Here is a 23592-nt window from a genome sequence, read left to right on the forward strand (position 1 = left end):
TGAATATTATAGCACTACTTAACTGCCCGTTTTTAATAAATGAGTGGTAGGGTCTCATGAACTTAAGTTCTAAAAAAAAATCTCTGGAAATTCATTTCATCCCAGGTTTCCATTATATAATCTCTGCACTGCTACTGGACTTCATGTTATCTAAGCATTTATTAAAAGGACAACAAAACAATTCTGAATAAGGTCTAATGAGCATTGTCTGGCAGGAAAAAGGTTATACAAAAGTATAAATCTCAGGCTTATTCTACTTACGACTTCTTGAGTTTCAAAAAGTGCCTCTGTAAAGCACACTGAGCAAGTGAGGGAAGGTCTTAAAAGCTATGTGGATGCTCATAAAATATAAACCCAGACGAGCCGTGGTGCTAAGCAGCAACAATTTCCATGGAAATCCATACTGGCCTGAAAATCATGCCAGTGTTTCATGAATTAGAAATTTTGGAGAGAATGGCCTGTAATGAAACATCAGTTTCCTGTGCAATCAGGGAAGTCTGTGAAGGTGAGCTGAATCTTGGCATCAAAATATTTGGATGCTTTACACTGAATTTTTGGTACTTCACCTTCCCTCTCCTCCTCAGCTGCCTGTGCTGCACCATCATCCTTAGGACTAATGCCTGAAGCCATTCATCCTTCATATATCAATGGCTCTTATAGTACAGGATAACTTGTTTTCTCTTCATAAACACTAGTTGAGAACTAAATTTTATGTGCTTTATACTGTGAATAGCATTATGCACTTCACATAAGCAGGCGCAGAGTGAAGCAACACAGGTGATATTATTTTTATTAAACTCCTCACAGGATGCCACTTATACCACAGCAATAAGGTGTTTTCCTGCTCTATAAACCCTACTGTCATCTTACAACACGTCACAAGAGGTGAGATTTATAAAAAGATATTAAAGAAAAAAAATAGTCAGGATAAGGTCTTAGAATTGTATGAATTCATTATTTACACAAATCCTGCATGTTACATGGCTTTGTAAAGAGCATACTCGAAAGCATCACTGTACACAATGAACACCAAAATGCTTGATCCTTCTTAGGTGTGAACCTTTTTTGTTATTTACGAAAGGGTAAGACACATGTGAGCTGTTTCTGTTCTGTTACCCTCTGCTGGGACTGAAGAGCCACAGCCCCCTCTTGGTTGCATTAAAGCCTCAAAGTGACAAATAAAAGGGCTCTTTTGACCATAATTGCATCCAGCCTTGTGCCTTTGCCTTCAAAGGGAACAATTGCTAGAGCAGTGCTTAAAAAACAGGCAGCATGATGTCCTCTACTGCATTTCTGCCCAGCTGCGTGAGCCTTGATGTCCACACAGAGAGAAGTGGTGACAAAGGCAACTTCCCTCTGACAGCTCTTTGTGACAGCAGGATGTGTCCTGCTTTGGGCAAGGATGCCTACTGTGGAAATAAAAACAGGGTTTACACATGGCATAGATATTTAGTCTTTTGGAATTTAGATTTTTTTTTTTTTTCCTGGGTTTACTCTAATGTTTATTTAGTTACCTGGGGAATTTCAGAGGTTGCAAAACGCGTACCCTCAGGATGGAATGTGAGTCGCTGGACAGGCAGCAGCTGGTGGGGAGTTCTGAGGATCTGCAGTTTTGCAGTTAAGAGGTATGGGGGCGGTTTGGGGGCTTTTAGTGTTCAAATCCTTTAGTTCATCCAGTTCAAAGTCCTGTTCGCAATAAACAGTACTTGACTCCAAACTTGACACTTCCCTTAATCACGAGAGGAAGATACATCTCTTTGTGTGGGTCTGGGTTAGGGTACAGTTGGGATCTGCTCGCTTCGTACATTTACTTGTGATCACAGACACAAATGGCCACGTGAATTACAGTTACACTAAGAATTAACTGTATTTCACTAATATTTCTACCCTTTGCAGGAAGAATTGGGACCCAATGCTCAGCGCAAATGCCCAGCCCTAGTGGAGGTTCCTGACATACTCTAAGGTTTCTATCAAAAAGCGACAATGGAAGTACAAATTCTAAAGGTAATTGTGATTCCATTTAAGACACTGGTGCTTGAGACTTTGTATACTTAAGATCATAAATCAGATAATCTTCTATGTTCATGTGTAGCAGAGTAGTCTCACAATAGCTTGGCATGCATCTTAATTAAATGTTGGAATTATAACAAATGCAGGGAACAGGCAGAATTCCTCAAGGCTACTTGGACAACATTGATCCTAAATACAAAAAACACTACGAAGTGTAAGCAGTATTTAAACCTCCTAACAATACGACACAGTTTTGCTATCAATTGAGTTGATGAGGAGGAGTCACTGTATTTTGTACTACTCAGCATCGCGTGGTTGTTTCAGTTACAGTAGGGAATTCCACACTGCAGATAAGGTAAAACAGGAGTCCTCTTGTTCTGTGTCTCTAGTAGACTCAATGTCCAGTCTAGAAATGGCATACACACAAATGAAGAGAAACAATTTCTCATCACGCTGTGGCAAGTAACAAAATAAAAAAAGAAAGTAGAAGTCCACTTGACAGAAGCAAAAAATGTCTTGTCAGATAATTGAGGAAGATACAAAAGGTAATCTCAGGTGAAGTGTCTTACTGAGATACGCAGGCTCTGCCCAGGAGCAGAAGGGTGGCTGCACAAAAGTGCCTTCTGCCTTAAGGCTCCACACACAAGAATTCAAGTCCAAACTTGAAGCTTTGCCACTGATTTCTGTGCCCCCAGCCCATGGCAAGGGATTAACTCCTGCTTCTGCCAGCTGAGGGGATGATCTCATACCTGTTGGTAGCTCTTGCCTTCAGGTACTCTGTCCAATACCCATATTGTCAGACCACAGCATGGGAAGAATCTTTTCCTCACCTAATTATTTACCAATCTGTCTAATCAGAGGGCTTCCAGCTAAGGGTTTTCCAGCTCTGCATAACCATACATTGGATAGCTTTAACTCAATGCAAACTCATCGTCTCCATGCTTATCATGGCATCATTCCAGTTGGAAGTTACCTCGGGTGGTTACCTAGTACACTCTTCTGCTAAAGTTAATTTAACAACTCCGATCAGAATATGCTTCCATATTTCTTTAGCATTGACCTGGTTGAGCTACTTTTTACGCTTGCTGCCTTACTGGGTTTTTAATTCTTTCCTCAGTATGGGCTGCTCGGATGTGCTTGCTTCTTGGTTTCTCAGTCACTGAGCAATGTCTCCAGCTCCAGAGGTTAAAATGAGTTTATGGTTTGTAGGTTTCGTGGACAAAGATTAAAAATACTACAGACGTGAAAAAGCGTGACCCTCACTTTAGTACAGCAATTGACAATACTACGTATTTACATGTAGTTTGGCTTCAAGGTATGTGTCTCTACCCGAACTGGATGCCAGTTGTGTATTTTCTTTGGCCTTCTCCTGACTAGATGGAACTTCAGCTTTGCCTCTGTGACTGATGCCAGTGAGTGGCACTGGTATCTGACATTTGGTTTTATTTTAATGGGAAACTGGAAGCCTCCGTGCGTGTGCTTATTCCTTTGGGAGTGTACCCCTTCTGACACCGTTTCTACAAACATGTTTTCATGCCTGTTCTGAATGAGATGCCTTGTGGTTAAAGTACCCAGAAGCTGCTGAAGCAGAAGTGACATCTTGCTGCCAAGACCTTGAACAACTCCAGCAACCCAGCCTCCTTGTGCCACCATGGCACACAGTTTTAGCCTTGCAGAGCCTTGTGACTGACCGCAGCAGGAATTAAAACATCAGGCTAGTTTCCCTGTAGATTTACAACTGTTTTTCATTTGCTTAAAAATAGCACTGAGTGTGATCTCAATGTGTTTTAAGAGTTTAATCCACTTTCGTTTGCCACCATCCCTCAGTGTGTAACTGTTTTCTTTACATACTGGGGCCGTAGTTCTGTGTCCCCGCTCGCAGAGGCAACGGCTCTTCACAAGCCTGTATGACACAAGTTTCATACAAGCATCCAGTTGCTTGACGTGAACTAGATCTGCTGAAAGTTTACAGCTGCCTAAAGGGGTGTGAGAGTTGATTAAAGCACAAAAAATTTATATATTTACATAGCTGTTCCACTGGTGTGTCAGCCGTGCGTAAAAAGTCTTACTAATACTGAAAAAACTGGAAGAGTCTTCTCTAGTGCAGCTTTTGGCAGCCTCCAGTGCTGAAACCAGAGCTCTGGGTTTCTCCCACAGCTGTGTGAGCTCAGCTGAGGAACCCCGTGTCAGTCTGTGTCCAGCCACAGCTCCATTACTGATCAGCCGTGGGTGCATCAACCCAGTCTCCTCAACGGCTCCACCATCTCAATGGCACGAACCCCTTGTGCACCAGAGGAGCTACCGTATGCGTTTACGACCTTTCTTTGCCTGTTCTTCCAAAAATCAGGCAGTAATGGGTTCCTGTTGACATCCCAGCTGTGGCATCAGCAGGTAAGAGCTGGTGTGTGGTGTCGGTGCACCCCTCTGAAGTGTCTTCTGCTCACTAGATTGAATTATGTCTGCAGTTCAACACCAGTGAGCCCTTGGAGATTTCAGTCTGCATGGTGGATAAAGGCAGATGGTCGTACTCCTCCATGGATGCAGTTACTGAATTATGCTGGCAGCTCAGGATCAGCGACTTCACCTCCTTTTTGAAGTTGCTGTTGAGGAAACCGTAGATAACAGGGTTGACACAGGTGGAAGCCATGGCTACCAGGTGGCACAATGAGAATATCAGGTTGTGGTGGCAAGGTGAAATGATTTTGTAATTCCAGTCCACGATAGTGTTGAAAACATGCAGGGGAAGCCAGCACACAGCAAAAGCAGCAACCATTGATGCTAACAAAATATTTATCCTCCTCAGCTGAACCGCTCGGTTGCTGTATTCGCTCTTCTCAAACATGTCCTTTCTCTTCTGTAGACGCAAGTAGATACGTAGGTAGCAAAGTATAATGAAGAACAGTGGGATGCAATACTGCAAGAGCAGCAAAGTGGTGGTGTAGATAAGTCTGTGTTGCTCAGAAGGCCAGGAATCGATGCATATGGCCTTGTCAGTGGAGAAATTCATGATGTGTGAGAGCTGCTCATACAAATCATTAGACAAGATGGACGTGGTCAAAAAGGGCAGGGACATGAGACACGCTAAAATCCAAATTACTCCAATTCCAAGATAAGCTTGGGAGATACTTGGCCTCCAGCCAGTTGGGTTTATGATGAGCTGGTGTCTTTCCAGAGCGATAAGGACGAGGGAAAGAATTGACACTGTCACAGATGTGCATTGGGTGAAAGAGGTCATTTTGCACATGACTTCCCCAAATATCCAGTAGTCCATCATGGTGTAAACGACGGTGAAAGGCAGACAGACCAGACACATAAACAAATCTGAAATGATTAAATTGGAAATTAAGATGTTGGTGACGTTGGTCTTTTCCTTCTGCCTGGCGATGACAGCAATTAGACAGATGTTCCCCACGATACCTAGGACAGTCTCCAAGCTGTAAGAGGTGGCCAGAAAGACAGTAAGGTCAGTGATGTTCCTGCACTGGTTAGAAATGTGCGTGGAGAAGCTTCGATTTGAGCTCCAGTTCTTACTGTTCAGGAAAGGAAAACCATCATTAACAGCTCTTGTCTTATTCATCCTGAACCCCAAAATGTTTGTCCAAAAAGATGAGAATTAATCAGAATCTGGGTCTTCTGGGGCCAGCCTAAAAAAGGTTATATCTCTTCCGTTTGGCTGTGCAAGATCTGCATATGTCTGCAAAGGAAAGGAAAAAAGATTCCTTAGTAATGCCACAAGAAATAGTCAAAAGTGCAGCGGAGGAGGCAGGGAAGCAAACGCCAACAATTCTGTGTAACTTTTTCAGTTCCCTTTTATATAGCTTATTAGACCATAAAATAGAACCATTAGCTAAACTGTGGTATGGAAGTCTGTGTGGCTCTACTGAGTCGTGATTGTGTTTGCTGGTTGTGAGGTTATCCCATGGATTTAAGAACCTCTTCATTTAACTCAGTTCAGTATCTTGATCATCACCCGTACAGCAGAGCGGCGCTTCAAGAAAACTGGATCAAAACATGCTTGGGGGTAAAAATTGTGTGTAATTCTGGTTTTGCAAGGTTTTGAGCAGAAAAACTGAGCAGAAGACACTTTGTGGGGCTGCATTTGCCTACAATCAAGCTAAACATCAATGTGAAAAATGAGGCATATGAGATGCATAAAGCCTACACTAAAATATCTGATGTGAGTTAATCTGTGCATTTGTGATTGCAGCCAGAACCCACGTTTTCTTGAGACAATTACCATGCAAAAATGCAGGCTCATATCCTCAGGAGGGATAACATGGGACAACTTTGAAAAAGTCTAGAAGAACTCAAAAACCTTTTGACATTTTTCAGCTTCAACATAGCTGCAATAGGTCATGGGAACTGCAGTCCAAATTCCCTGCTTCCCCATTCTGGATGAACTCCGGTGCCCATGAGACATGGATGTTTCCCCCTGGGTGGCCAGTGTGGCCATGAGAGGGTTTATCAGAAATATAGACCAATCTCTGGATTTTGGCTGTTAAGAGTGGGTGATTTTGACAATCTATCTTAATTCCTTATAAGAAGCTTCTTATTGTTTCTTCCCTAGCATAACTTTAGTGTGTTTAACCAAGGGAATTCAAATGTTATATTAGGATGTGCTATCCCCTGGCCAGTGTTTTTGTCTTATCCACTGCTGCAAGCCCTGAGCATTGGTTTTCAACAGGGTCCCAGGAAGTTTTATTGAGGCTGCACCTTTTTGGGAATCTCAGCCATGGGAGTGCCTGGACTCTACCAGATGGCTCCTGGGAGGCTGTTGTGATCCACCCGTAGCAGAGATTGCTTTATAATCCCAGCTCCAGAGTCCAAATCCTCTATGTTCAGGAATCCAAAAAAAAAAAAAAAATCTGCCTCTGCTGGGAGTTCTCCTCAGGCCAGAGGCAGTTACATGCTGTACAAAGGCTTGTTAAGTGAAAAGTAAATAAATGCTCAGGGAACGACACTATTTACTCATTGCATGACCCTTTCCTCAGCAATAAAATGCCACTCAAACAAGTTTGTGGGGTTGTGGAAAACTTCTGAGCTTCAGAAAAAGACGTGGTCAAGTTATGAATACGTAAATAGAATGGTATAGTGAGCTTATCTCCATGAGTAGCATTTACTCTGAGCAACTGCATGCATAAAGGTAACATGTACAGCACAAAAAAGCATCCACCATGCTACAGTTTTTTGTTTGCCTTGTCTTTCTCCTTATGAATTGTGTTGTATGCTTCTTGATGCTGCCTTTCAGGAACTAACAAAAGCAATAATGGAGAGAAAATGAAAAGGTGGTTTGGTATCTCTGTTCTGTGTGCTGAGCAAAAATCAGTTCAGTCAATTCTTTTGTTGCTTTGCAAGATCTGTTAATTTATATATTTGTACCTATATCTACCTGTCATCTGTCCGTATCTATTGTCTGAGACAGTCAAAAGAGTCATGATCTCTGTTCTGCGTGATGAGCAAAAATCAGTTCAGTCAATTATTTTATTGCTTTGCAAGATCTGTTAATTTATATATTTGTACCTATATCTACCTGTCATCTGTCCGTATCTATTGTCTGAGACAGTCAAAAGAGTCATGAGTGAAATATAGTAACCTTTTCTTTCTCTTGTTCTCTCATTTCCTCGGTAGTTTAAATATTCCTTAAAAGAGGGCAAAGGAAATATTCCGAATTGCAGACATAGATATGACTCTTCGCTCACTTTTGTGTTGTTACTCAACTCGTGTGAGCCAATTTGATTTATTTTCTGGAACTAAAAGAAGCAGCAACGGTGATGTATGGATTGCACGGTCGTGCATGGGGAGGGTCAGTGCAGGGAAAAGTCTAGTTTGGCATGAAAATTAATATAGAATGAAAAACCACTGACCACCCCGTTAGCTTTAAATGACTGCTGGCCAGTGGAGGTTCTGCATATGAAACAGAGCAAAGGGATCAGCAGCCTGCAATGTTATGTGGTACCAGTAAAAAGAGCTCAGTCTTGGCATTTGGACAGGACAAACAGACTCTGCTGTGAACGAACAGATGAGCTTTTTACTAGAGTACCAGCCTGGTGTCCTTAGCTACAGTATCCTCCACAACAAACACATTGGTTCTCCTTTGTTGCTTGAAAAAATGCCTGCTGAGTTATTACAAACATCTGTGACCCACAAAGTAAGCTCTCTCAAGGGTCCCAGACACTTTTGGACATACCGAGGCTTCAGTGAGGAGAGTTAATAAGGTTGAAGCAAAAAGAGTGAGTAGTGGAACCACCTGAAAAGCAGAAGCTGGATCCCCCAGCCTTAAGCAGCGCATTCCCAAGAGGAATGCCAAGGGCAGAGCATGGCTGTGCATGTCACTGAAGGCAAACGTGGTGGGGATTTCTCCTTTGTTGCTTGAAAAAATGTGTGCTGAGTTATTACAAACATCTGTGGCCCACAAAGTAAGCTCTCTCAAGGGTCCCAGACACTTTTGGACATACCGAGGCAAAAAGAGTGAGTAGTGGAACCACCTGAAAAGCAGAAGCTGGATCCCCCAGCCTTAAGCAGCGCATTCCCAAGAGGAATGCCAAGGGCAGAGCATGGCTGTGCATGTCACTGAAGGCAAACGTGGTGGGGATAAAGAGCATCTCTGAAGGCTTTGCAGTGCATTTTGTTGGGCTAGGAGCTCCCTTTCTTTTAACACCTCGCATTCCATGGTGTCTCCCACCAGGTGATTGGTCAAGCATCTTCTGGGCTTTCCTTCTTATGGTACTGCCCAGAGGTAAATGAGAAATCATCACCCTCGTCACAGATACGAGGGCTTAAGAAAGAGAGGTGAGACAGGAGTTGTCCAGTGTCTCAAGGGAACCTGTGGTGCACTGTGTAGTACTTAAAACTGCCCCCCAACCTTGATGTCTTAGGGAAATTCAGAGCTTATGTCCATAGTTCTCTGTATCTCTTATTCCCACACCCATAGGGTAAAAAGCAGTTCTAGAAAAATAGAAAAACAAACCTTGCAGTGACCTTATACTTATATATCCTGCTCTGGTACCCTTGGATGGCAGATTCTCAAGGTCAGGCACAGCCTATGTAATCTCAAGGTGTTCGACTGCCATTCGGTTTGGTCTAAATTAAGAGCCAGTAATAAGTAATGTGTACACATTCTGTTCAGGTATTGGAATCAAAAGTTAGCTAATATACTGGGCATGGCTGTGCTTGTCACTGAAGGCAAACTGCTCAGTATTGGAATCAAAAGTTAGCTAATATACTGAATCACCAATGCAATGGGGGGAAAAGGGTGTTAGTCCCCTCCCTGTATCAAAGGTTCGTAAATTACCCAGTAAAATATAGCAAAAACTTTATGGGCTATAAAAATCAGCTTCTGTCTCCAGAAAGTGAAGCAATACTTAGCTTGTAGGAGCATGAAGCATGCCTCCTAAACAAGATTGCTGACGGAGTGGGGGGGAAAGTTTGATTGGTTTTGTTTGCTTGTTTGTTTTTGAAGAGGAAAGAGTGATCCTGTTCAGAACCCTTAATGAACTTCAGGAAAGAGGTCAGTAACAAAAGCTAGCATGCCCAAAAGGCAGGGTTTTCTTCTCTAATTGATGCAGCATGAGAGAGTTTCTCTAAAAAATGAGTGTCAACAAAAGCAAATTAAAAGGATACAGAGGGAAAAAGAGAAGATTTCAGTTTTAATCTTAGTGTAAGTTACATTCCCCACTTACATCTTTTATAGATATTCATCACTGTGCTCTGTGTTGGACACAATGAAGGGGAGATTGAAGGGTCTGAAGTGTTTGTCTTTCTGAACAACACAGCCTTCAAAACTAATCAATGTCACTCAGGTTGTCTCAAAAAAAGGAAATCAGCTATCACTAGTGAACTGGAAAACCTTGCACCAGGGGCCTATCCTGTATTACCTGGAAAAAAAATCCTAAAAGGAAAGGGAATTCTGCAGAATTCCCAGGGTCGGTCTGGGAAGAAAATGAAACCCTCAGTGGGTTTCAGGGAGGCTGATTGATAGACAATAAGTGGCCCTGGGCAGTTAATGCTTTTGAGAGACCTCTGGGCTTGAAGACATGCCATGAAAATCTTTATAAAAACTTTTCCTGAGGGCATGATAAAGCAAGGGACTACTGGTGATGCTGTGCTCTCTGGGAAAACCTGGGTCATTCTCGCAAAACTGATCTTGACCATCCCCTCCTGGTCATCAAAAACCAGTCTCCGTAGTTGTGATGGACGGTGTGGCTCAATGTCCACATCAGACATAAGTCAAAGAAAAAAGAATGTTTGCAGTGTTGGGCTTCATTATCTGGTACTCAGAAGCAATCGTTTGTGTGGCTCAGAAAATGTCACTTATGTTGTCTCAAAAAAAGGAAATCAACTATCACTAGTGAACTGGAAAGCCTTGCACCAGGGGCCTATCCTGTATTACCTGGAAAAAAATCCTCAAAGGAAAGGGAATTCTGCAGAATTCCCAGGGTCGGTCTGGGAAGAAAATGAAACCCTCAGTGGGTTTCAGGGAGGCTGATTGATAGACAATAAGTGGCCCTGGGCAGTTAATGCTTTTGAGAGACCTCTGGGCTTGAAGACATGCCATGAAAATCTTTATAAAAACTTTTCCTGAGGGCATGATAAAGCAAGGGACTACTGGTGATGCTGTGCTCTCTGGGAAAACCTGGGTCATTCTCGCAAAACTGATCTTGACCATCCCCTCCTGGTCATCAAAAACCAGTCTCCATAGTTGTGATGGATGGTGTGGCTCAATGTCCACATCAGGCATAAGTCAAAGAAAAAAGAATGTTTGCAGTGTTGGGCTTCATTATCTGGTACTCAGAAGCAATCGTTTGTCTGGCTCAGAACTTCACTGGTTGCTCAAGCCCAGTTTGCAGCTTTCAGTCCATGAGACTTCCTGAGAGAAGCAATTACTAAAGATGTGAAGTGATCTCGTTACTCATTTAAAGAGTGACAGCAATTATCTGCAGTAAAGCAGCATTTGTCTGCCTCTTGTAAACTAGAAACAAAGCAGCAGTGGAAAGGTTTAATGGAAGTCCGAAATTCATATTGCAGATATTAATTGAGGTGGTGGTGACTGACTAACTGTGGTATCTCCTTTTTGCTGGCAGTGATGTTATCACAGTTAAATGGATCTGCCCTGTTTAGCCTTACAGGTGATTCTGAGATACATCCTAGAGAAAGGTTAAAAATCATTGCAGGTTCCCAGGAAGGCAACTTTTAACTAGAAGAAGAAATCTGCCACTGCGTATGCACAGACATCCCACAGCAATGTCAAATCCATGAGGGATTTGGTACAATGAAATTTAGTGGTGGGCTCTTCAGCTTTGTTTAGGTCCGTGTTGCAAAAATACTGGGAGCAACTATCTTAGGTCATTGAAAAAGCTATATATGCTAAAAATTTCTAAAATCTGCATAATTTGGGTATAGAACGAGTTGTAAGTATTGATGTTATAAGTCTATAACATTGGGAGGTGGTATAAATACCCAGGAAAGGGAATATTCCCTCCCCCCCATATATTTTCAGAAGGAAACCTTTCAAGTGATATGAACTTTTATTATGAGTCAACCTTCTCTGATCCTGCAGAAATCAGAGAAGTTTTACAGAAGTCCCTACTCCGACTTTTTATTTTCTGGTTAAATTTGCAGCAACCTCACCAAAGACACAGACCCAGCCCAAGGGCAAAATGTGAGCAGCAGGTCAGCAGACTGGAGAATGTCCAGTCCCTGATTCCGTAAGACTAAAGGTCTTTATGACTTCCTATAGCCAAGAGGAAAAAAAAAAAAGATATTTTTATAAAGATGATCTTTACCAAAGGAGGTGGGGAATCCATAAATCATTGTAATGGGCACCTTAGCAGGCAGGCAGTTAGGAAATCTGGAGGGTGACGTGATGTGAACGGCCAAAAACTGTATGGGTTGGGTGGGGAATGAGTCTCAGGAACTGGGAGACAAGAAATATTTTCCAGTGGTAACCAGAAAGGCTTTCTGTGAGACCACAAGGTGACAAGGAGCACACCTGAATCCCAAAGATCCCTCAAGAAGCTGCCATCTCCCGCCTGCACCCTGAAAGGTTGCAAAGCTCTGCTCAGTAGGTACAAGGGTTGGGCCTTTGATGACAAGTCGGGCTTTTGTCCATTTGTCAAAGATAGTCATTTTCTTTGGTGGAAAACGCTGGTTCAGGGTACCCATACCCTGTGAACGTTTCATGGAGCTGAAGGATGTCCCTTCAAATGCTTTCTCTGAATCAGATGGAGGAGGGAGAACCCAGATAAACCTTGGGCTCCATGGGGTTAAACACCAGGTTTGGTATCAACTACTCCTGTAGAGTTCAAGCCTTTTGGGTTACTAACAAAAACCTCAGAAATTAATTATGATTATTTTGCTTCCAATGAAACAAAATGTTCCATTCATACCAAAATCACTTATCTTTTGTATCTGAAAATGCCTTATTTCCCTCAAAAACATCCACTCTTTCAAAACAATACATTTAATGTTTTGGTTCAGGCGTTGACCGATAAAAGAAATTGTTTGCTCAACCTTCATCCAAGCTGAATGGTAAACAGCAAAGGCCTCCCTTCTTTTTATAGCTCTCCTTGCTAAATTATTACCATTAATAATTACATTAATATTTATTATGGTGGTATTAAAAAACTAATTGAGACTAGGTCCTCTTGGGCTTCACGCTGTACGGGTCTAGAGGAGCAGACAAGTCTTTCTTGACCAAGATGGACAAAAGTTTAAAAGCAGTACAAAGAGAACCAAGTATTTATTACTGTTTTCCTGGCCTTGTGACTGGATTCAGAGTGCGTTGATTATAGTGGACTTTGGATCAAGTTCACTTAATATTTCTGCCCTTGTTTTCTGTATCGTTCTAAAACCATAAAGAAATCCACACTATTTTTGTGGAAATGAAGGATGGTGCAAGAATTCTTTACTTTTAGGAACTAAATATGCACAAAACCTTTCAATCCATGGCTCCTCTTGAATCTAAATTTCATGTCCCTGTCAATATCAATGGATCAATTTTGGCATCTAAATGCTAATTGAATGCTTTTCATTATCTCCTGTTTACTCTAACAGTTAAATAAATGAATAATCATAACTGAACTGTTTGTAATCTTATGCTCTTCTAAAACCTTGTTTCTTTATATTAATTTAACCACTACTCAGTAACTCTCCCTTAAAAGTTTCTGATACATAACTCTTGCCTCGGATCCTAGGTAGAGTTTCAGGTGAAGCCTTACTTAACATTTTCTGATCAGAAATTATCCAAAGCAGAGGAAGCTTTGAGCAGAAATGGAATTAGCAATGATGGCATCAGCTGCCAGTCACACGAGTGAAAGTCGAATCATTTTTTACAATAAAAAGTGATAACTTTAATAAAGAGATCTCAGCTCTTATCAGTGTAAAACAGATAAGTTAGAAAATTCTTACCTGTTACTGCTTGAGAAAGAAACGTGCAGCAAAAGCAGGGATTATCTTGGAAGAAAGGAGGAATGTTTTAACAGCAAAGAAATGTCCTGTGTGTCTTAGCAATGCAGAAGAGCAGCTCTCCCCGCTGTTCCTGTAGGTAATTCGGATGGCATCTCTCTCCCTCTCCCCTCCTTCCTTCCCTCCCTGCAGTTTAGCCAATGAATTCTGCTTTATGTTTATGGGACGACTTTGAACTTCTGGCTCCCTCTGCTGTTCCATAAATACAGAGATTCTACAGATATTTGAAAGGAAGAGCAGCTTCAGGAAGGAGCTCTGAAGCAGGGCAGGCACCCGTGCTGCAGGCAAGCATGTACTCGGGTGAGGAGCACCCTGAAGAAAAGGGGTCAAATACAGGAACAGAGCATAATCCTGTTCTTCTCACTCAGACAAGACTTTCTTACAAAGAGAATTTTGCCTCGTACGTATAAAAAGGTTGCCAGTATCAATTTTCTCTATGTTTCCATTCCACCACAGATTGATGTTGGAATTTTATTTCAGAGGGATACAGGCTACAAGTCCTTAAATTGTGAAAGGGGAGGAGGGACACTGTTACTCAAAGAACTTGGAAAGGTAAGAGCCCTGAGAAAGCTGCAAATAGAGGAAAAGAAGGATTTGCAGAAGTTCCAGTTTTCAATGATTTTTCCCAAGTTTTTCTCGTGAAAAACCAAGGCACAAATCAGGGTTGAAAATTTTTCTCTTGCACTGGGAAAATGCACAAACAGATTATTTCCAAGGGCTGTGTCAGAATAACCTAATTTCAGCCTTAAAGTAGGTTTTAAGCCATGGTAAACTACTTTGGGTTTTGCTATTTTGTGGCCCTTCTAGAGGTGTGGAAGTAGCAAAATGTGTGTTTTCATTTGTAGTCACGTAGTATGTCAACAGAAATAAAACATTTCAATATCAAAACAAGTGCAAGCGCTTATCAACTAAACTAAACGTGGAAACAGGTTTTTGTTTGTACTGTGTTCTTTCTTTCCTTTTCTTTTTTTCTGGTACCAGCTGTTACACGTGCGCCCATCTACTCCCAGCACTTACCCGATATCTTTTATCACTTAAGAAATAATCAAAGCAGAAGTATTTAAAGTCTTTCTAGAACATTTTAGCATTTTTTTCATGTCTTGTGATGCTGAGAAGCTTAAAACTGGGATCTGTGTAATGAATGGTGTGAGCTGGAGAGTTGTCTGTAGTGACTGGGTTCTTTCTTCAGGGCATCCCTGAGTTGCTGCTTATTCTGTATTACTTATTACTTATTTTTGCCCAGCCTCCTTTTTGGGACCTCTTTTTTTGGAACCAGCCTCCCGTATCCCAGCCTTTCCCTCGTACCCAGGCGCCTCAGAAAGAGATGACCTTTCTGATCTGTTAAGGAAGGGGACATGAAGTCTGTGCTTCCAGCTGAGGAGGCAGCAGCCCACACAGATCTCCAGCCTCTTGCCAGCTCCTTAGGAAGTAGAAGCTTCCTATCTTACTGGAGCCAGAAAAGCCGGAATGATTTATTTAGCCGGCCTGTTCATTCTGCTTCTTCCTTAATTTATTTATCATATGTTTGTTTATTCTGCTGTTTAAAGCATTAAAGAAAGGGGAGGAAAACCACTAGGAAAAAGGCAGTCCTTTTGCTGAGGGGGTATTTTGATCCGTGAGGCTGTTCTTCTCAGCATCCCTCGGCCAGCTTTATCTCCACACCTTCCAAACATTTAAAGATACATCATGTCACTATTCTTCTCTTGATTCAGATGCTTGGGCAAATGCTTGCTGATTTGCAAAGCATCTTCTCTTGATTCAGATGCTTGCTGATTTGCAAAGCAGCAAATCAGCACATGGTTCTCTTCTTAAAGTCAGCAGGGAGGCTGTGCTCCTGAGAGGCTGATCAGGGATCTCGCCCAGGGGTCAGGAAATGACCAAACCACCAATATTTTGCTGTGGCACCTGGGACTTTCTTCTTGACAGATTTTTTTAGGTTATATCAAGGTTCTGGGCAATTTCGATGAGGTGAATGGTGCTGCATTAGAATCCTATATTCTTTCCACGTCCTGTCCAAACTGCAGGGTTGAAAGTGTTCACTATTAACTGGTGAACAGGAGCAGGACTTGGGTCATTCCTAATCCTGCACGGGTTTGTGTAACTGGAACCGAGCATAAGCCAAGAGATGTGGTGGGGCTGGAGCTCCCATGAGGTAGCTGTCTGGACCTCAGCAGAGCAGGGACAACACTTGGAATGAGAATAGCTGCAGGAAGCCAGTGATGCAGATGCCTGTTCCCTCATCCAGATGGGTCCTGGATGCTTGGTTCAGCCTCTTGCTGAAATGGATACCTGTGCCTGAACTACCTGGTTTGAGTCTGGCCTTGTTTTATTTCACGATACGATGGGGACAACTGAATATGTACCTGTGGAGAGCCCCCATGAGGATCCTGACCCCCTGAGGCCTCTGCAGCACAAGCACTGCTTGTATGAGGTGGGAATTCCAGTGTATGCAGGATGTTTGCTGCTGGGAAGCAACGTGGAAGCACCGTAGTCCCGGTAATTGCTGGTCATGTGCTGGTCAGACTGGCTGTTTCTGCTCATATCAGTAAATTTGCGTTGACTCTGGCAAGCAATGGACCAGCCTGTTTGCTATTTATAGGGAATGGAGTAAAGAAACCGTAGCTGATACGGCCAGGGGCTGCCCCACTGCCCGCAGAGCCGTAAGAAGGCTTGTTCCCCTTCTCTTCCACAGCACGTGTTCCCATCACGGGAAGGCACTGGGGAACCGTCCTGTTTTCTCTGCAGTTTATTACCTAAACCAGCTGGATTCCACGGAGACAACCTGTTTCCAGGGGGTGGAGATGCACGGGGGAATTAGTCCTCTGTGTTGGCCAAATAACTCCTTTCTGGAAGTGGTTATGGTGACAGTAAAGCCTCTACTGAGAATCATGCACTGGGTGCAACTAAGCATTTCCCTGGGAGCGATAGGATCATCACAGCAGTGGGATCACCACTGCTTTCTGAATGCCTTGAGGGTCTCCTCCAGTGCTCTTGTGTCAGATCTTCAGCCGTATCAGCTTCCGCCGACGGAGCCCTGATGCTCTGTGTCTTTCTTCCCTCTGAGTATGGAGATTCAGAGACCAATTCTCCTACAGTACATTTAGCAAATCTAATTGTGGTCCAGCATCTGGATTCCTGCTCTCTCTGGCACTGCTAAACACTCAGCAGTGTCCACAAAGAAAAAGACTCAAGGACTCGATGACGAAAGCATGAGGAGAAAATGTACTGTAGAAGAGTACGTAGTCCATATGTGTGCTAAGCTTAGCAGGTCTACGTGGTGTCCTTGTGGGTATTTTGCACAAGTTTGGCTTTGTTTTGTCAGAATCTCTACCCCTCTCTGAAGTATAATTGATATTTTAACCATTGTCAGCCTTCTCCTCTCCGTGCAGAATCAGTGGAGGGTTAAATCCTCTTATCCACCCTCTAGCAAGTAGAAAAGTGAGGGTCCCTTCAGCATCTGCTACTTCCAGGTTGGAAGGGTCACAGCCAGCTCCAGTGATGCCCCAAGGAGGCACAGGGCAATATTGTCAAAGGGAGCTGCTACCTAGTCCTGTGGGCCACAGATTTAAGAAACTACGAGTGTATTTCTCATTGTACCTGCTTCCTGGAATCACCTTCTTTCTGGCAGTATCTGGAGCCATGGATGGGTTTTTCTTCTAACCATTGGCAGGCTGTTTTGCTTAGTTTTGTACAGGTTTTCAACTTGTATACTCTCCGCACCACACTTGAAAATAGACTACATGACTATGATTTTCCATAACAGATATTAAAAAGAAGCTTCTGTTTCCTCAGACGAAATATTTCCTTGTAATACACTTCAGCAAGGCAGATGAAGAAAACACCTATGATGTCAGTGTTAAATAAACTGAACACTCAAATGATTTATCTGGCCCTTTTAAGCTATACGCCGTTCTTGTTATAATTACTCTTAATACTGTATAAATATGTTTTATAGGATATTACTCATATAAACCACTTTCACGGACTTTGTACCAGGCACCGTGTAGTGCCTGAAGTCCACTGGCTAAACACGTTTTATAGTCTAGGTTTTCTGTATAAACAGCTTTCACGGGGTTGTTTGTCAGTGGACTTTGATCCAAACAAGATTATTGCAGGAAATTCTACCCTGGTATGGAAGGCTACAGAGCTATTTATATGGCATTTCTTTGCAGCAGGTTGGACTCTCAGGCATGGGCTTGCCTTTTTTTGTAATATACCAGTCATCTCCTGGGGAATATGTTCCCCTTTGCATCTGCACTAATGGGTTGACCTACGCAAGGCACCAGGGTGGGGAGAGGCTTTCAAAGGGATGTTTTCTGCTTTGCTTCATCCCCTCCTTCAAGTACACGTGTCCTTCTGGGAATGTCAATGAGAGTAACAGCTTAATGAATCCGTTTGTCTGGCAGCACTTTATATAATACCTGTTACTCTAAAAGCTAGGTGATTTCCAAATCAATAATTAGATTTACAAACATTTACAAACACCATGAATTCTTCTGTTTTCAACAAGACCAATCAGTGACTACTTAAAAGAAAATGCAGTGATTTGATGTACGCGAAAATTTATTTAACTCTGGATCCCAACAGGAAAAAAGTCACAAAGTTATCTGTGGTAAAGCTTGGTTACAAATGTGTATAAGACAAATCACCTAGCATCAGACATGAGATAGATGTGGCAGAATTAGAGTTGTGAAAGGCAGGAGGCGAACCCCTTCCTCCAGAGGACGTTCTCCAGAGAGATCCAGAGCATGTTCAACTTCTGGGGTAGGTGGAGAAGAGGAGAAATGCAGCACTTGGTCTTAACCAATTCCATTGTAGACTTTGCAGGTTACGTCAGGATTAGTCTTCTTCACCACTCGGATGGAACAGCTCTTCTTGTGGAATAGGCCAACGCAGTTCACCCTGTCATAGTTCTTGGGGATTACAACCCTGTCATGGAGAAAGGCAAAGGGAAAATCAGCAGCCAAGACCTGGGCTGAGAACGATGCTTGCTGAGCCACAGCCATCCTGGAGAAAGCTACGGGATGGATCCATTTGGCTGATGGATTCCATTAATACAAGCACTATAGATTATCACAGGAGGAATACACAGCCCTGATCATGGCTGTAACAGATGAAGTGATTTCCCAAAGTTTGTCTGGTTCAAACGCAGTTCTCACTGGTCACGCTGTTAGGGATTGGTACAAATTCCCATGCAGAGACAAAATAGGGATTAAGTCTGTCTCCTCCGTTCAAACTAAGACTTTCTTGATAGTAACAAACCACTTAAAGAGTGCTGAATCACCCCAGCTTGAATACCTCCCAGTTGAGTCTCTTTCCAGCACAGGCTGACTCCCTCCCTCCCGTGGCTGAGGACAGTCAGGAATATTTCCCACCAGGAGTTCCTTGGGCTGTATCCTTCCTCACAGTCCTCTCTTTGTGGGACTCTCCCTCCCTCACCTCAAGAAGAATTTTTCCACCCTTCTGAGGAGCTAATCAGTTCACACCACTATATTCAGGAAGACACAGCTGTCCTTGATGTGTCACCTGCCATTCATGAGGCAGGAACACACAAGGAGATTTAGGCAGCAAATTTTCAGAGCAGGACACACGTGTCCCATTTTGGTAAGCAGGAAGGATGGGCTCTTGGCAGCATGGGGAGGTTGTGGACCAGCTCTGGCCTGATTAGATGCTTGCAGGCAGGCCACTGCCCTGGTGCAGAGCTGCAGAAGTCCATATGTACATCTGTTGTGGGGTGTTTGGGTATCTGGAGACAAGCTGCTGAATAGAAGGAGGAAGAAAACAGAGGCTAAAGGGAAACATACGCCCAGTTAGTGTCAGAATCAAAAGAAGAACTAGGTCGTGACGAGGAAGAGCTGTGTTCTGGGAAGACCCTGACTGTGTTTCATTTTGTTTCCTACCAAAGAAATCTATGTAATCATCAGACTATTCTACTAGCTCACGATTAGAGCTAACTGGGAAACAGGGAGAGGCATTTCGCTCATGCAAGTATGAAATTCCAATGCGCGTTTTCCATGAGGCTCTTTAAAGTCTGAACATTTCAACCAGCCCCTGAATAAGCAAAAAAAATAACTTGGGTGAACTTACAAGCTGCAGCAAATCATCGCAGTCATCTTACACCTGCATTGGTAACAATCGTCCGTCTTCCACACCGCGCCGAAAACATAGAGGTTTCTGTTCGAAAGGCACCCTGCAGGGAAATGATAGTCAGTAGATCAATAGGCACAGACCCCAGTTCTATGTCTGTGGACAAGCAAGGGACCTTAAGAATCTGAGAAACGCCTTATCTTATGGCTGTGCTAGGATCTTTCTGCCCTTTCTCATATTCAAAGTACACGTCTAGACTTTAATTTCCCCCTCCTCCCCAATTCTTACTAGACTTCAGCTTGCTACACCTGCTGTGTTGTCTTTGCTTTGATTTTAGTGGCAGGTACCCCCCTCATGATAGTCAGTAGATCAATAGGCACAGACCCCAGTTCTATGTCTGTGGACAAGCAATCACAGCAAAGAATCTGAGAAACGCCTTATCTTATGGCTGTGCTAGGATCTTTCTGCCCTTTCTCATATTCAAAGTACACGTCTAGACTTTAATTTCCCCCTCCTCCCCAATTCTTACTAGACTTCAGCTTGCTACACCTGCTGTGTTGTCTTTGCTTTGATTTTAGTGGCAGGTACCCCCCTTAGGTTAGTCAACACTGCTTAAAAATATATGTTTTTTGCCACCTGGGCAGGGATTTCATTTATACATCAGCCCAGAGGGTAACTATGGAACAGGGAAAAGTCCCTCTATGTGTGTTTCCAGAGATGATTCCAGGTGGGTTGACTGCTGAGTATCCAGCTGTTTGGATCATTCCTCAGCAAAGGCTGTATTATACTATTCCAACATTTCTAAGGGAAAAAAAAGGCTTTGAAACTCTGAATTAATGCTTCGGGGATGTCTAATATATTTGCCATTCTTACCGTATTTGCTGGCTGGTCTAAAGTAACAGCGAGCATCACACAGAGTCCTTGAGAAGAGAAGGATCAAGTAAAGGAGCAGCAGGAATTTCTGGAAAAAGAAACAAAAATTTTTATTTAAAATTAGGTGGGTGTTTTTTTCCAAAGGTCTAGCAGATCAGCTTGCTCAAAAGTAAGGACGGGTCCTACTATTGCCAATAATAAATGTTTCCAGTGGACATACACACAGACAGACAGACACACACGCATTATAAGCTGCTAACTTACCATACTTGCATGGGCTGCTCACATTTCCTAACGAGGAGGAGTGTGTATTTATATATAGTGGGGAAACAATGGCCAGTGCAAGGGGAGATGATGTAAACGTGAGCACCTCAGGTGCCAATGGGCACCCTAACCCGTTCCGACCATCCATCAGAAGGTGGCACCTCAAAGAGTCTTGCAAAAAGCTTGTTTTGTGGGCTGACGGGCATTGGCATCTTGATCTCCATTGTGCTGGTGCAAATCTGAAGAAACTCCAGCAGGCACACGAGTTACTCCACACCAGCACTGGTGCTGATGGAAGAGCCCGACCCCCAGAAAGCTCCAGCCCCAGAACTGGCAGACCATCAAGGACCGGTGGGGAAAGGGCACGTGCTGAGCAAGGCAGCAGAGCCCTATTGTTCCACTGACCTGCTCCCAGGAGATGGCCCCCAGGCCTGGAACAGGCCATTCATGCAGTGCAGTGGTGTGGAGAGTCCACTGTTCTGGGATTGATTCATTGCCTTTTCAATTATTTCATATGAGACACGTCATTTTGTCCATATGTAGGGACCTGCAGGGACGGGCTGTAGCTTTATATCTCCCAGTTGGTAAAGCAAAGCTGGGTTTCAGGGGTAGAGGCAGATCACCATGACCAGATAGCACCTTTTTCGGCAGCAGAAGTGAGATGAGCTGTGCATTGTCTCAGTCCAGAACCGAACACAACAGGCAGGACAATTGTCACTCATGGCTCTCCTCCTGACAGCAGCAACACTGATGTTAAGGACTGGGGAGAGGCAAAGAAAGCAAAAGTTCCAGTTTTCTTTCCCCATATGCACGTTTGCCTCAAACACTGCTGGAATTGGATACAAACAGCAGTTTTGTTTCTGTAACACTGAAATGAGGACGTTTCTTTCAATACACATCTTGCCATAGGTGTCTGGGTCTTTGTGCAATCAGAGCATTGCAACACACAGTGTGTGGGGCTGCATCTCAAAACCAGGCAGGAAAAGTAGCACAGATAGAGTCATAGAATGGTTTGAGTTGGAAGGGACCTTAAAGATCATCCCGTTCCAACCCCCTGCCCTGGGCAGGGACACCTCCCACCAGACCAGGTTGCTCAAAGTCCCATCCAGCCTGGCCTTGAACCCCTCCAGGGATGGGGCAGCCACAGCTTCTCTGGGCAACCTGTTCCAGTGTCTCACCACCCTGTTCCAGTATCTTACCACCCTCACAGGAAAGAATTTCTTCCTGAGATCTCATCTAAATCTTTCATTTTAAAACCATTACCCCTTGGGGGCTGAAGGGATCCAAGGCTTTACTGAATTGGAGCACGAACATTACAAGTTTTAAAAGTTACCAGAGGATTCCCAGCATAATGAGTTGCATTAAATCCATTAGTGTAGCTCCTTCAGCACACCTGGGTTTAATTAGATGCCTTGATTGGTATGGCTGAACTCATTAGCTTCCACTGATTGACAAATAGCTAGAGGAAGGAAAGCTGCACTGAAAGAGGTTTCTGGATAAAAGGGGCAGTGGCAGAAGGAGCACAGTCTCTTGAGGGACCTGGAGTAAAGGGGCAGTTGTGAAGGAGGTGGCTGCTGGTCTTTGTGACAGAAGATTTGATTTATGTAAGTTCCTTTTGTTCATTTGTTTGTGTGTACTCAGTGAGAAGCTTTAAACCTTCTATTGTAGTTTGCTTTTTGACTTTGCAGTGTGGCCATCGAGTTTTGTGTTAACCTTGTGATGTTGGTGGGTTATGCTCTCCTTGTGGGGTTCTGCTGCAGGAAGCAGTTGTGGTGTTTAGTGAAGTGCCATGAGAAAAAAATTATTTTCTGGTAATCCTTAAATGAATGAGCTTCTATCTGAAAGGAATAATTTGCTCCGAGCAACTTTGCTAGCTAAGAGAAGCAATAACATGAAAATGGAATGTATTTCTTAAGCTACTAAGCCTTTAAGTATGTGATATGGATTTGTTTTTATTTTAATTGAGACTATTTGATTATGGTTTAGTGTAAGTAGGGGCCAGGCTCACTTCTGGCCTGTCCCTGCTGTAACTCTTGACAAATCTTGTGCTGTTTGAGGAGGGGTAAGTGTTATGGTGGCAAGGAAATGTACTGAGCAACCTCTGACTTGAGGGTTGTGGCGGATTCTAAATTATTCTCTTACTTAAGATGATTAATTTACTTAATTAGTTAATTATCCTTTCTTCCTTGGAGGGGAATAACTATATTAATAACTTCCTTATAATTCTTGCTGTTTCTCAGGTAGACAAATGTATAAAATATAGAAATACGATAGGAAGTGGAGGTGTAGAGTGATGTTGCTGCCAGAAAGGCCTGGGAGCTCTACCTCCTTGACCTGAGGTGTACATTTTTGCTGCAGTATTAAGCAAGGTTCTCTGTTAAGGGAAGGTTAAGTTGTCCTAGCCTAGCTGATGGCTGTGATGGGTGAGAAGGTTGATTGCCTCCAAGACTTGGAGACCATGGGAGCTTGTGCTTTCCCTCTACACCTTTTCCCTTGGGGTCTGTTCTGCTGGAAGGGCTTATAGCCCAGCTCTAGATGTACAGACTTCAGTTAAACAACTTCCTCCACTGGCTGTGGAGGTATGGCAGCAGTTAATGTATGGGTCTCCTCAGCCTGAGGACCGTGAAGCGATGAGAGGAACGTCCAGCACTGCCTTTCCCTGTTTATCTAGTTCCTCTGTCTGTCAGAGAAGTTGCCAAACTAAACTGGTCAAATAATGTAGCGGCTTGACTAAAACAGTGACTCTGTGCCAAGTCAAGGAAGCAGTTCTGCCCTGGGAAGCTTTTGCCAATTAGAAGGACTTTGAGTTTTCTGAGGAGACGCCTGGAGTTGGAGGATCTGGGCTGTGGCCCTTCCTCAAGCCAGATGGGCACCTGGATGGTGGCCTCAGGTCAC

General features: G+C 43.3%; 2 protein-coding genes across 2 annotated transcripts; both read right to left on the reverse strand.

The window, feature by feature from the left end:
• Positions 1–213: 213 nt before the first annotated feature.
• LOC106897439 (neuropeptide Y receptor type 4-like) lies at positions 214–13558 on the reverse strand. Its single transcript, XM_014958054.1, has 2 exons — positions 13417–13558; positions 214–5704 (listed from the first exon to the last, which is right to left on the reverse strand). Exon 2 carries the CDS (start codon positions 5585–5587, stop codon positions 4454–4456), a length of 1134 nt encoding a protein of 377 aa, XP_014813540.1. The 5' UTR covers positions 5588–5704; positions 13417–13558; the 3' UTR covers positions 214–4453.
• A 4714-nt stretch (positions 13559–18272) lies between these two features.
• Positions 18273–20921, reverse strand: LOC106897444 (beta-microseminoprotein-like). The gene is made up of 4 exons (XM_014958060.1): positions 20829–20921; positions 20434–20515; positions 19561–19663; positions 18273–18402 (listed from the first exon to the last, which is right to left on the reverse strand). The coding sequence occupies exons 1-4, from the start codon at positions 20919–20921 to the stop codon at positions 18273–18275; spliced, it is 408 nt and encodes a 135-aa protein (XP_014813546.1).
• Positions 20922–23592: the final 2671 nt, after the last annotated feature.

The sequence above is a fragment of the Calidris pugnax genome, unplaced genomic scaffold (genome assembly GCF_001431845.1).
Source record: "Calidris pugnax isolate Ruff unplaced genomic scaffold, ASM143184v1 scaffold352, whole genome shotgun sequence".
In the NCBI taxonomy this organism is placed as follows: Eukaryota; Metazoa; Chordata; class Aves; order Charadriiformes; family Scolopacidae; genus Calidris; species Calidris pugnax.

Coding starts and splice junctions, on each gene's coding strand:
- LOC106897444 (XM_014958060.1), bottom strand. CDS start 20,921: ATGGAGATCAAGATGCCAATGCCCGTCAGCCCACAAAACAAGCTTTTT. Junction 20,516..20,828: donor CTGATGGATGGTCGGAACGG/GTTAGGGTGCCC, acceptor TTCCAGAAATTC/CTGCTGCTCCTTTACTTGAT. Junction 19,664..20,433: donor TAGACCAGCCAGCAAATACG/GTAAGAATGGCA, acceptor ATTTCCCTGCAG/GGTGCCTTTCGAACAGAAAC.
- LOC106897439 (XM_014958054.1), bottom strand. CDS start 5,587: ATGAATAAGACAAGAGCTGTTAATGATGGTTTTCCTTTCCTGAACAGT.